General features: G+C 36.9%; 2 protein-coding genes across 3 annotated transcripts in view; one reads left to right on the top strand and one right to left on the bottom strand.

The window, feature by feature from the left end:
* LOC111056347 (pseudouridine-metabolizing bifunctional protein C1861.05) overlaps positions 1-13,744 on the bottom strand; it is a 416,552-nt gene that overhangs the window by 161,602 nt on the left and 241,206 nt on the right. The window lies entirely within an intron of this gene.
* Positions 1-13,744, top strand: part of LOC111045954 — a 342,136-nt gene that overhangs the window by 134,267 nt on the left and 194,125 nt on the right. For both annotated transcript variants that reach the window (XM_039439778.1, XM_039439777.1), the window contains exon 7: positions 5,940-6,103. In XM_039439778.1, the coding sequence (XP_039295712.1) occupies positions 5,940-6,103 (164 nt within the window). The remainder of the gene's footprint in view (positions 1-5,939; positions 6,104-13,744) is intronic.

Below are 13,744 nucleotides of genomic sequence, written 5' to 3' on the forward strand. Positions count from 1 at the left end.
ATTTACAGCTAAACGCGGTAATAGATTTTCATGAAACTTGTCAGGTATGTTCCTTTTTTAATTGCGCGTCGACGTATATACAAGGTTTTTTGATATTTTCCATTTTAAGGATAATATAAAAAAAGGAGCCTCCTCCATACGCCAATATTGGAGAAAAAATCAGAGTATAGAAATATTCATCATAAATCAGCTGACAAGTGATTACACAGATGTGTGGAGATGCCAGTCTATTGCTGTATAAGGTCTATTATAGTTTCAATCAGGTACTTGTGAGTGAGAATACTGCGTGAGGTCTACTGTTCACAGAACTACTAGTAATAAACTTCCATAATATTGAGATTGAATATTTTGTTAATTTAAATATTGGAAAACGATGTGGCAAAGATACATAGCTAGACAAGGATAGCGCTATCTGGTTTGTGCAATGATAGACAAGGATATCAACACCAATCTTAATCAATTTCTGCCATTATAACGTGGACTTCACAATGGTGTGAAAATTGAATGTAAGATGAAAATTTCAACAATCTCTTGAATAATATTAACTTCAGTTTGAATTTTTATAGCACACCTCACGAAGGAGTAATGCCAGGCCAGGGGTTTCAATATAGAATATTTTGATTTTCATTTGAATTTGATTCTTCATCTTCTTATATATGCCGGCTCCGCGACGGAGATTGGCGATCATCAATGCAATCTAGATTCGGAACAGAGATGTTGAGTCAATGTTGAACCACTCTCTCAGGTTCTTTAATCTGAATTTCATTAGAATGACAAAGACACAACTAGTGTGAAAATCGAAGGGCGACAAAGACGGGCAACAATTCACTTCAATCACATCTCAGAAAGGAGGCAGCTGCAATCGAGGATTCACTATCGGATCGTTTGAATAATTGACGAGGCTTTCCCCTCCTTAGCGGAAGCTCTTGTTTAATTTAGCCTCACTAATTGGTTTTGTTTCAGTCAAGGGTTCCTTCCTACCTTGCTTTGACTAGAGTGAGAGATTTCACTATGGATTGTCAGTCTCTCTCTGTATATAACATCGATGCACCACGTTCAAACAATAATGACACTTTGAATTGGATCTCACTTTGGTAGAATCATTCTAAATTGTCAGTATCCCTTGTATATAACTTCAATGTACCCCATTCAAACAATAATGACAAATTTAAGGGAATCTCACTTTGGTAAAATCACTCATGATTGTCAGTATCCCTTGTATATAACTTCAATGCACCCCATTCAAACAATAATGACAAATTTGAGGGAATCTCACTTTGGTAAAATCACTCATGATTGTCAGTATCCTTGTATATAACTTCAATGTACCCCATTCAAACAATAATGACAAATTTAAGGGAATCTCACTTTGGTAGAATCATTCTAAATTGTCAGTATCCCTTGTATATAACTTCAATGTACCCCATTCAAACAATAATGACAAATTTAAGGGAATCTCACTTTGGTAAATCATTCTAAATTGTCAGAATCCCTTGTATATAGCTACAATGCACCCCATACAATTAATGCTGACAGATTGAAAGGAGTCTTATTCTGATGCTAACTGCACAAAGCGTTCGCTAAGGTATGCTGTTTAGTGAAATGTGTTTCCCAAAGACAAGAGTAACGGACTGTTGAAATCGATTTGTTGGATAATGTAGATGTGGACCGTTCCTATAGTGAGGTCCACGTTATAATGGCAGTGGAGAAAGATAGGAGAACAACGTTGCCGATCCTCTGTCTTGTTAATGCCCTCTATAGACGGTAGCTGATACAGGTTTATTGATGTAATATCAACTGTTCATTCTCGTTTAAAATAATCAATTTTATTTTATTGAGCTGGAAATTATATTTTTCGATATTTTAATAATGAATTTTAATGATTAAGATGGAATATTTTGTTAACTCTGAATTATTAAAAGACATAAATCATATTTTTCGATATTTTAATAATGAATTTTAATGATTAAGATGAAATATTTTGTTAACTCTGAATTGTTAAAAGACGATCTGGCAACAGAGCAAAGCGAGAAAGAGATATTTGAATAGGCATCTCAAAATTTTCAATGTTGGAGAAAATAACTTCTGAACAGACTGAGAAGTTGAATTTGGTTTTATTCAACAATGATGTGAACACATAATCATGGAATGATTTGTAATTAAAGACTGAGTTGGAAAATATGATTGATAACGTTCATCTTCATTATCAATAATACTAGTCCAATCATTGAAAGTTCAAAAGTTCAGATCGAAACATTGAATGAAAGCTAAATTTTTACCATCGATAGAATCCTCCCAGAGGGTCATTTTCCCAAAAGTACCAAGTTCATATCTGAATGCAAATTTCTGTTTTCGAGACATGGTTCTTCAGAAGAATGCTGAGGATCAGTTGGAGAGAGAAGGGAACAAATGAAGAGTTGGAGAGAGAGGTTGTCTAATGCAAGAAATAAAGAGGAGAAGAGCACAGCTGGTTGAATATTCTCATATTATACTCCATATTCTACAAAATATTCCAAATTCTGTCGAAGTATTTTTCGACATAAGGGTCTAACAAAAAGGATAATGGAGGGAATGACTGAAGGAAGGAATGCGCGAGGAAGGCCAAGACTGGAGTGCATAGAACAACTGGAGGAGGATGTGAGATGTGCCTACAGGATTAGGTACTACAGAGACTAAAAAAGGATGGCGGATGACAGAGAGGCATGTAGAGTTGCCGCCAATCAGCCCAACAAATGTTAACAAAAGAGATAAAGTCAGAAACATTTGTAGTGAAATAAATAGTCAAATATATCGAGAAAGAGCATCTACAGTGGCGAATAAATTAATCCGAACAAGATGAAATTTGAGGGAATCTCACTTTGGTAGAATCATTCTAAATTGTCAGTATCCCTTGTATATAGCTTCAATGGTCCCCATTCAAACAATGATGACAGATTCAAGGGAATCTCACTTTGGTAGAATCATTCTAAATTGTCAGTATCCCTTGTATATAACTTCAATGCACCCCATTCAAACAATAATGACAAATTTAAGGGAATCTCACTTACTCGAATCATTCTCAATATTGTCAGAATCTTTTGTATATAGCTACAATGCACCCCATACAATTAATGCTGACAGATTGAAAGGAGTCTTATTCTGATGCTATCTGCACAAAGCGTTTGCTAAGGTATGCAGTTTAGTGAAATGTGTTTCCCAAAGACAAGGGTAACGGACTGTTGAAATCGATTTGTTGGATAATGTAGATGTGGACCGTTCCTATAGTGAGGTCCACGTTATAATGGCAGTGGAGAAAGATAGGAGGACAACGTTACCGATCCTCTGTCTTGTTAATGCCTTCTATAGAGGGTAACTGATACCAGGTTTATTGTTGTAATAATTAACTGTTCATTCTCGTTTAAAATAATCAATTTTATTTTATTGAGCTGGAAATTATATTTTTCGATATTTTAATAATGAATTTAAATGATTAAGATGAAATATTTTGTTAATTGATGATTAACTCTGAATTGTTAAAAGACGATCTGGCAACAGAGCAAAGCAAGTAAGAGATATTTGGATAGGCATATCAAAATTCCCAATGTTGAAGAAAATAACTTCTGAACAGACTGAGAAGTTGAATTTGTTTTTATTCAACAATGATGTGAACACATAATCATGGAATGATTTGTAATTAAAGACTGAGTTGGAAAATATGATTGATAACGTTCATCTAGTCCAGTCGTTGAAAGTTCAAAAGTTCAGATCCAAACATTGGATGAAAGCTACATTTTTACCATCGATAGAATCCTCCCAGAGGGTCATTTTCCCAAAAGTACCAAGTTCATATCTGAATGCAAATTTCTGTTTTCGAGACATGGTTCTTCAGAAGAATGCTGAGGATCAGTTGGAGAGAGAAGGGAACAAATGAAGAGTTGGAGAGAGAGGTTGTCTAATGCAAGTAATAAAGAGGAGAAGACCACAGCTGGTTGTATTTTATTCCATATTCTACAAAATATTCCAAATTCTGTCGAAGTATTTTTCGACATAAGGGTCTAACAAAAAGAAAAATAATTGAGGGAATGACTGAGGAAAGGAATGCGCGAGGAAGGCCAAGACTGGAGTACATAGAGAAGGATGTGAGATGTACCAAGTACAGAGACCTCAAAAGGATGGTGGATGACAGAGAGGCATTGAGGAGTTGCTGCCAACCAGCCCAACAAATGTTAACAAAAGAGATAAAGTCAGAAACATTTGTAGTTGAATAAATAGTCGAATATATCGAGAAAGAGCATCTATTTATAATCACTCATTTACTGTATTTATAATTATTTTTTCCAGATGAGACCCGGCAGTGGGGCACGCTGCGAGAGTGGCTCAAGCTTCCACACAGTAGGCTGTGAAGAGAGGCTATTAGCCTGGCTGAGGCATACGGCCGACATCCTCTTCGTATTGGGCTACTGTGTTATCGCCTTCCTCAAGCTATGCTTCCTCGGCATCCTCAGGTAAGTTCTTTTTCAAATAAAATTAATAAATTTCCATAGTATGTTTAGCATAATCTTGTCAGACTGTCAGGCAGCCCTCAAGGCTCTTGACTCCAATGAAATCAAGTCCAAATTGGTGTGGGAGTGCCACAAAACGCTCAGCAGGCTTGCAACACTCAACTCTGTGCATCTTGGTTGGGTACCTGGCCATGTAGGCATAGGAGGTAATGAGCGTGCAGATGAGCTTGCTAAGCGGGGTTCTAGTATGCCATTCCTTGGCCCAGAGCCGGGCTGTGGCATGAGTAAAACAACTACCTTCCACACAATAAATGGAACTTACTAATGTAGGTCCAGGGACTTACACCACCAGCAATGGCAGGGTCACCCTGGTCAAGCACTTGACAAAAGGCTGCTGGCAGACACAAGCCCTCGCTTCACCAGGTGGCTGGTGAGTCTGGGTAGAGGTCAGGACAACGTTACCGATCCTCTGTCTTGTTAATGCCTTCTATAGAGGGTAACTGATACCAGGTTTATTGTTGTAATAATTAACTGTTCATTCTCGTTTAAAATAATCAATTTTATTTTATTGAGCTGGAAATTATATTTTTCGATATTTTAATAATGAATTTAAATGATTAAGATGAAATATTTTGTTAATTGATGATTAACTCTGAATTGTTAAAAGACGATCTGGCAACAGAGCAAAGCAAGTAAGAGATATTTGGATAGGCATATCAAAATTCCCAATGTTGAAGAAAATAACTTCTGAACAGACTGAGAAGTTGAATTTGTTTTTATTCAACAATGATGTGAACACATAATCATGGAATGATTTGTAATTAAAGACTGAGTTGGAAAATATGATTGATAACGTTCATCTAGTCCAGTCGTTGAAAGTTCAAAAGTTCAGATCCAAACATTGGATGAAAGCTACATTTTTACCATCGATAGAATCCTCCCAGAGGGTCATTTTCCCAAAAGTACCAAGTTCATATCTGAATGCAAATTTCTGTTTTCGAGACATGGTTCTTCAGAAGAATGCTGAGGATCAGTTGGAGAGAGAAGGGAACAAATGAAGAGTTGGAGAGAGAGGTTGTCTAATGCAAGTAATAAAGAGGAGAAGACCACAGCTGGTTGTATTTTATTCCATATTCTACAAAATATTCCAAATTCTGTCGAAGTATTTTTCGACATAAGGGTCTAACAAAAAGAAAAATAATTGAGGGAATGACTGAGGAAAGGAATGCGCGAGGAAGGCCAAGACTGGAGTACATAGAGAAGGATGTGAGATGTACCAAGTACAGAGACCTCAAAAGGATGGTGGATGACAGAGAGGCATTGAGGAGTTGCTGCCAACCAGCCCAACAAATGTTAACAAAAGAGATAAAGTCAGAAACATTTGTAGTTGAATAAATAGTCGAATATATCGAGAAAGAGCATCTGTTCATAATTACTCATTATAATTATTTTTTCCAGATGAGACCCGGCAGTGGAGCACGCTGCGAGAGTGGCTCAAGCTTCCACACAGTAGGCTGTGAAGAGAGGCTATTAGCCTGGCTGAGGCATACGGCCGACATCCTCTTCGTATTGGGCTACTGTGTTATCGCCTTCCTCAAGCTATGCTTCCTCGGCATCCTCAGGTAAGTTCTTTTTCAAATAAAATTAATAGATTTCCATAGTATGTTTAGCATAATCTTGTCAGACTGTCAGGCAGCCCTCAAGGCTCTTGACTCCAATGAAATCAAGTCCAAATTGGTGTGGGAGTGCCACAAAACGCTCAGCAGGCTTGCAACGCTCAACTCTGTGCACCTTGGTTGGGTACCTGGCCATGTAGGCATAGGAGGTAATGAGCGTGCAGATGAGCTTGCTAAGCGGGGTTCCAGTATGCCATTCCTTGGCCCAGAGCCGGGCTGTGGCATGAGTAAAACAACTACCTTCCACACAATAAATGGAACTTACTAATGTAGGTCCAGGGACTTACACCACCAGCAATGGCAGGGTCACCCTGGTCAAGCACTTGACAAAAGGCTGCTGGCAGACACAAGCCCTCGCTTCACCAGCTGGCTGGTGAGTCTGGGTAGAGGTCAGGTCAAGCAGGTGATTGCCCTGATAACTGGACATGGCCACTTCCGGAAACATCTCCACACAATTGGACTCAGAAATGAAAGAGAGATGTGTAGGCTTTGTAATCAGTCTGAAGAGACTGCCAAGCATATCATACTGAATTGCGAAAGTCTTGGAGCTAGAAGAAGGGGGGCTCTGTTTGGCTGTAAGCAACCAGGTGAGGAATGGGATGTTGGTATAGGGAAGAAACTCCTGGACCTTGTAAAGGACACGGGAGTTGGTTTGCCTAACTAACATACTTTTGGGACACACAATAAGCTTCGGTTGACGTGTGAGGTTCTTTGAACCTTAGGATCTTCATCTTTCTAAATTCAAAATTAATTGTTCAAGTGTTTGTGTTTTGTTTCAATGTGGAAATTAGTGAAGAATTGGAAAGTCGCACATAACCTTTATTTGGACAATTTATTTTATGAAATTGGGATGAAAAGAAGTTTTGGACTGTAGTCTGTTTCTTTGTCCTTGAGTTGATTGAAAATGATGAATGAATAGATTTAATAGAAAAACCACTCACACCAAAAACAATTATGAACGATAATAGAAACAGGTACAGTATTTGAGTATAAATTCAATCCAATTAACCAACCACTCACACAAGAGAGAATTCTACAATGTGGAACAACTAAAATACAAAAATGACTGATATCTGAGTTCAAACTGGACAAAGCGTTTTCAGTTTCAGAAGAAAAACATTACAAGAGTTTACAGATCACACTATAGGTTTATGACTGTTGTTTATCAATTTTTGCTATTTCTATAGGAGGTTTAAGACTGTTTTCTACTACTTTTTATGTTATGTTTGTATTAAGGTGCGTACAGATATATGCGCCTCGAACATGAGCAGTTAACTTTTAATCAGCTGACTACTGTATATCTGTATTTTTACAGAAACGGTAAGATACAGATATAAAAAGCTTGGCATCAGCTGATTAAAAGTGAATTGCTCATGTAAATCTGTACGCACCTTTATATTGACACTGTTCCTGATGCTCCTGTACATGATTATGAACAAAGAGTTTTTCAATTCAATTCAATTGAGCAGACACTTACATGATAAAAAAATCCTTCACCATGAAATTACTATAACACAAGCTGGACTGATATCTGTGTTCAAATTAAATTCAATTACTCAGCCACTCACATGATAAAAACAATTGTACACCATGAAACTACTGCAACACAAGCTGGACTGATATCTGTGTTCAAATTAAACTCAATTAAACAGACACTCACAACGATAGGATACTTGACAACGGTTTCATCAATCGTGGCTGAGTAGTCGGGTGAATAATGAAATGATTCAGGTTTGATATCGATGCTAGTGGGCACACTAGAGTAAATACTGCGAGATACACTGTTCCTCCCGGTTTACACTGTTCCTCCCGATTTCACACATATATATCAAACCAGATTTAATATGTGGTGAGGTTTGCGGGGCTGTTACTACATATACATATCGAATGTGATTTATATGACTCTGTCTGATAGGGGGGGAGGGTTGGGGAAGAGGGTCGTTGTGGAGTGGTAGCTTTTGGAGTGGCTGAGTACCTCTCCAGTTATCCACTGCTCTATGCTCACTCTGTCGAGAGCCGTGGGTACTCTACTCACTCACTAGCTCTAAGCTCTAACCTCAATCATCAGCGTGGCTCTTGTGTAATTAACGCCGCTTTGACATCCGATGTTTCTCTTGCTTGTCATCACTCACTCCCTCTCTCTCTGAATCTCTTTTTCTCTCGCTTCATTCCTCTAAATTCAACTCTTATTCTCATCATTGTTGTTCTCTAATTTTTTTGCTTGTCATCCCAGTGTCTCTGTCTTCCTGTCTCTCTCACTCTCTCCCACCCTCTCACTATCTCTCACGCTCTCTCTCTCACTCTCTCTCTCTCTGTGAATCTCTTTTCCTCTCGCTTCATTCCTCTAAATTCAACTCTTATTCACATCATTGTTGTTCTCTCATTTTTTTGCTTGTCATCCCAGTGTCTCTGCCTTCTTATCTCCCTCTTGCCATTCCCCTCTCTCGATCTTACTCTCTCTTTCTTCCTGTATCTCTCTCACTCTCACAATCATTCTCTCTCTCACTTACTCTCTATCTCTTCATTCGTCCAACTTCTATTCCTATCTCTTAGGTTTTGGTAGAGAGTTAGTGGGAAGGATATTTGGACATTGATATGTCCAAAGCTCCGCCAATTTATGTAGATGCATAACAATATAATTATCTACAGTTATTAAATCACATATTGCTTTTTCATATCATATACAGTTCAATAATTATTTTCTTATTATGTCTATATTATGTAAATTCATCTATAATTTTGCTGTATTGTAAGCTATTGTATATAAGTGTATAAGCCAGTATATATTGTAATCTACATAAATAAAGTACTCAATCAATCAATCTTCCTATCTCTCTCTTTCTTCCTGTATCTCTCTCACTCTCACAATCTTCTCTCTCTCTATCTTGTCTTTGAAAAAATATCTTATAGAGAAAATGACTGAGTCTGTCCAACCCTATAGCACTGCATGACAAATATTCTAATCTCCCTTCCTTTCCTTTCTTCATTCCATTCATTCATCCATCTTACATAATATATATTCATCATCTCATCTCAACATTCTCTGTTATTTACTATTGTATATCTTCATTATTACTCAATTAATTTCTAAATCCACCCTATCAACTAAATTAATTAAATCACACCCTATAACGTTTGTACCATTCATCTATTTAAAATCATTAATGTAATATTATATTCACTATTACTCATTCTAATATCATCCATCTTATTAATTAATCCCATAATTCTATATTCAAATCATATATTCACATGTTATAATACTCCCAAAAGCTGTATTCCATCACAACCCGGTCGTGTGTTTATGGGAAGGATATTTTATATCCTTCTTAGAGAATCGACAATTATTTGTTGAAACACCGCCGATTTATGAAGTTACACCACATTATTATATTAAAGTTATTCTAATTGCATTCTATCTTTATTGATTCTCATTGATTAATTATTTATACTTTTTCAAATTCGTTGAATAACTAGCATTATCGTAATTTAATGTAAATTCGTGTAAAAGCCAGTAAATATTGTAACATACATAAATAAAGAAATCTAATCTAATCTCTCTCTCTCTCATCCTCCATCACACTTTCCTCACCATTTCTTCATTTATCCAACTTCAGCTCGTATCTCGGATTCACTTCTTTGTTGTTCTTTTGTTTTCTCTCTCGCTTGTTCCCTCTACCTCACTCTCATTCACTCTCTCTCTATTTCTCTCTCTCTCCCTTTCTCTCTATCTCTGTCTCACTCGCTCTTTCTCCCTCATTGATTAATTATTTATACTTTGTAAAATTTTTTGAATAACTAGCATTATCGTCATTTAATGTAAATTAGTGTATAAGCCAGTAAATATTGTAACATCTATATATATATATATATATATATATATATATATATATATATATTGTGAGACTTTTGTAATTTTGACCTAAGGGTCCCTTTTACTAGTTTTCCATAAGGAACGGACTCACCGGTTTTAGTTTAAGTATCGTCCCCAGACAGCAATCCTCCGGTAGAGCATTAGGTGGTAGTCTTCCGTCCGCCAGCCTTCTTTCACACGCGTATTCACTAAACCACTAAATCACTTCGATTCTCCGCACACTTTTACGTTTGCAAGTCCCGAGGAGTCTAGGAGAAGAGTGACGAAAACACAGACGGAGTTCCTTCTCAGTTGCCGGGAGAGAGTCCCGTTACTCTAGCAGATAACGCCGATATTTCCCCAAAGTTATGGAGGTGGGGGTAAGCACCCTCAATTGTAAAAGAGGAATAGATAATGAACATGGAGGTAGAGATAATTTGAGGAACACCTTTCCGAGAGAGGGTAGATAATAATAATTAAAAATATAACTTGACAAACATTTATAATATCACAGTATTGGAATGAATTTTTATTATAATTAAAGCTGTATGAACCGAAGAAATAGCAGGCTGGCATCGTATCTAATCGATATTGCTGCTCGCTACTATCAATTTCAGCTATGCCAGCCCGCTTATGAAATGTGATGTCACATAAAAGCCCCAAATTTGCAAGAGGTTGAGTCTCAAGGTCTTGCCAATTTCTCACCCATACAGCACATTTCAGCCCTCACATCGGGTCAACTGCAGCAAGACTAGCCAAGCATCTCCAGCACTACACTGTTATATTTTAAGATTATGGTAGTACCCAATGGGAAACAATCAACCATCAGTACAAAATTGATATGAGTCTGGGTCCAAGCCCTTCGACTTTACAAGTGGAATTCTCTCCACAACAATTACAATAATCAGTGAAGTGGGCAACAAGCCCCACTCACCTAAAAAAAAAAAAAAAAGAAAATCCCAAATAATAATCTGGCCCGGAGGACCAAAAAAGATGCAATACTAAGTTTGCTGGCCCGCCATACTCCAATATCTCCAACATGACAACATCTGTGATGCCACATAAGTTTGCAAATAGCAATTCCTACAAACTGAATACAATTAGAGCATTATGTCACATTTCTGACTCACTTAATTTGTCTTTGATTTCTCCAATTTCAATTATAACTGTTTCCAAATTTTATATCTGTGTTCATTATTCATCCGTAGACAAACTTGTCTTTTCAATTGATTATTTCTCCCTCTTGGATGTGTTCATTTTGTGTTGGGCTCTATTCTTTCATTTCTATTTCATGATTAATCTTTCTCTACTCGATTTTTTTTTTTGTTTGTTGGCTGTGCATTGTTTTCTGTTACTATACTCTACTTCCTCCTATTCAACTTGATAATTACTTATTGACTATGTTTAGCTTTGAATCTAATAACTTTCTCATTTTCCTTACAGTGGGGCATGCTGATAATAACAAATAATATACATTTAAATAACATCTAACAAATATAATAATAATCTTAACAATGATACTAATCTTAATGCTAATAACAATAATAATACTGAGTTAGTTTACAATATATCACAGACATTTTTCTTTGGTTAATTTTTATTTTATTTATTTATTTTTTTTTTTGCTTTGTTCTGTTATTTCATTTTATTACTTGATGTTTTATTATTACAGCACATTGCTGCTATTGATTTAGTAATTTTTCTCCAACTTTTAATTTAAAATTTTTTTTTTGTCTGTGTTGATAATATTATTCAATCAGTGTAAATACAAGATCAGTTAGTATCAAAATTGTCCTTTCATGCGACTATGTGCATTGCATGTTAATTTAACGTTTTGTGCAGTTATCCAATGCAAAATTGTATAGTTTAATTTGAAAATTCAAGTTCCGAATTTGGAATATAGTTTCAAAATATTTCGTCTTGAAGACCAGAAGGGCTACTCCTAACAGTGGAGCGCACTTAAGGTGCTGATAACTGCACTGGTACATGAAGAAAGACATATAATATTTTACATAAATGTTCACATTATCCTGCTGCACCATGATTAACATTTAAAGAACATAAAAATCGAGAATAGAGTACATTAAATAGGCTCTGCTTCAATTAAGAAAATATTCTCGAATAGTGAATATTATGATATTCAAGTTAATAATTAATTAACGTGTTATACATTAAATGGGCAGCAGGAGACACAACACAACTTGACAATTTTCAAGTTGGTGACATAGAAATATAACATAAATTCGCCTTTGGGATACATTCACATATAGGCTTACAATATAATAATATGATAATTAAATATCTGAATAATAACAATAATATGAGCATACTGCAAACAAATTACTTTTTATTACTTGCATTCCATGTGAGTCGATCTTAGATTGATGATCTATGGAATGGAGAGACTCCAATGACAGCGACGGTGATGCTAATCTAATGTGATTCTCGAGCCTTGTCAGGGTCCGGAAGTAATGTAGAACAGCGGTGTGAAGCTCTTTGAGTATAGTAGGGCAAGGTTATATCATTTTCTTCCTGAATCTGGTAGCTGGATGATTCGGCAAGTGAATCTATCGAGAGCCTCATGAAGCAAGTCCAACCGCTCACAGACAGCAGGACTTTGAAGAAATCACACTGGCTTGAGATTTGTTGAACAGTATACGGTCCTGTATCTAAATGGAAGTACTTCTTGGTTGTTTTTTGAAGGTTATCAAAAGCAGGATGAAACTCGATCCACTGCACCCGTGAAAAACATTGGAAAAATCTTGAAGTTTGTCTTGGTAATTGGCTTATCCAGCTCAGTCTTTTCTCATTCCAACTCCCATCACACATGTTATTCGACCGCTGGGTAGAAGGAACAGTACAGCAAGGCGGGATGATGCAGCAAGAAGAGTTGTCAAGGTTTGTTGTAGAGTTGTTTTTCAACAACTGAGCCTCAGTTTCCATTTTATTGACTTCCTTTGCTGTGTCAAGTTGTGTTGATTCAATTCTCCCAAGCTCTGAGTCAGTGGCAAGACTACAATCAGGAACGTTGGTATTCAGTCTTATCTCTGAAGCGTCTGTAGCAGCGGAGAAGTTGTCTTTCAGATCCAAACCTTGAGACGGCAATGTCACTTGAGTCGATTTCCTGTGATTGTCATTTAATTCCTCGAATTCAGCATTTTTCTCAATCATCTCCTTTTGTGAATTTTTAGCAATGCTTGACAAGTTTGATTGCAAATTCTCCTCCATTTGATCCAATCTCAAACTCATGCTCATGTGCGCTTCCTCCATTATTTTCAACAGACTATTTTCAAGACTCCGCTGTTGTGCCCTCCGTTCCTCACGCAATTCATTAAGAAAATCCAGCATACTATCAACCATGTTCGATGAAGGTAGTGTTAGATCCGATTGGCTTCCTATTTCGGTAGTATTGGGATGAGAAGGTGGATTGTTAACGGCTACATCAATAGGCTGTGTTGTATTGACCTCTTGAATGACGTCCCTTCGCAGAGCAACGGATTCTGGAATCGACGATCTGGTGGGTGACGCTCTCTCCTGCATTGTATTTGTCGCATTCAATTGTGTGGATGACCAGTGATGTTGGATCTCTTGGGTGGACGTCGAACTACTGGACTGTGGATGTCCGCCGGGTGAATCATTGGTGGATGTGTTGGAATCAGTGGTCAATTCGTTCCCCATATTTTTCAACGATGAGAAGTAGACAAAGAGAAGATCATTATATCAAATAATTGAGC

Source organism: Nilaparvata lugens, chromosome 13 (assembly GCF_014356525.2).
Source record: "Nilaparvata lugens isolate BPH chromosome 13, ASM1435652v1, whole genome shotgun sequence".
Taxonomy (NCBI): domain Eukaryota; kingdom Metazoa; phylum Arthropoda; class Insecta; order Hemiptera; family Delphacidae; genus Nilaparvata; species Nilaparvata lugens.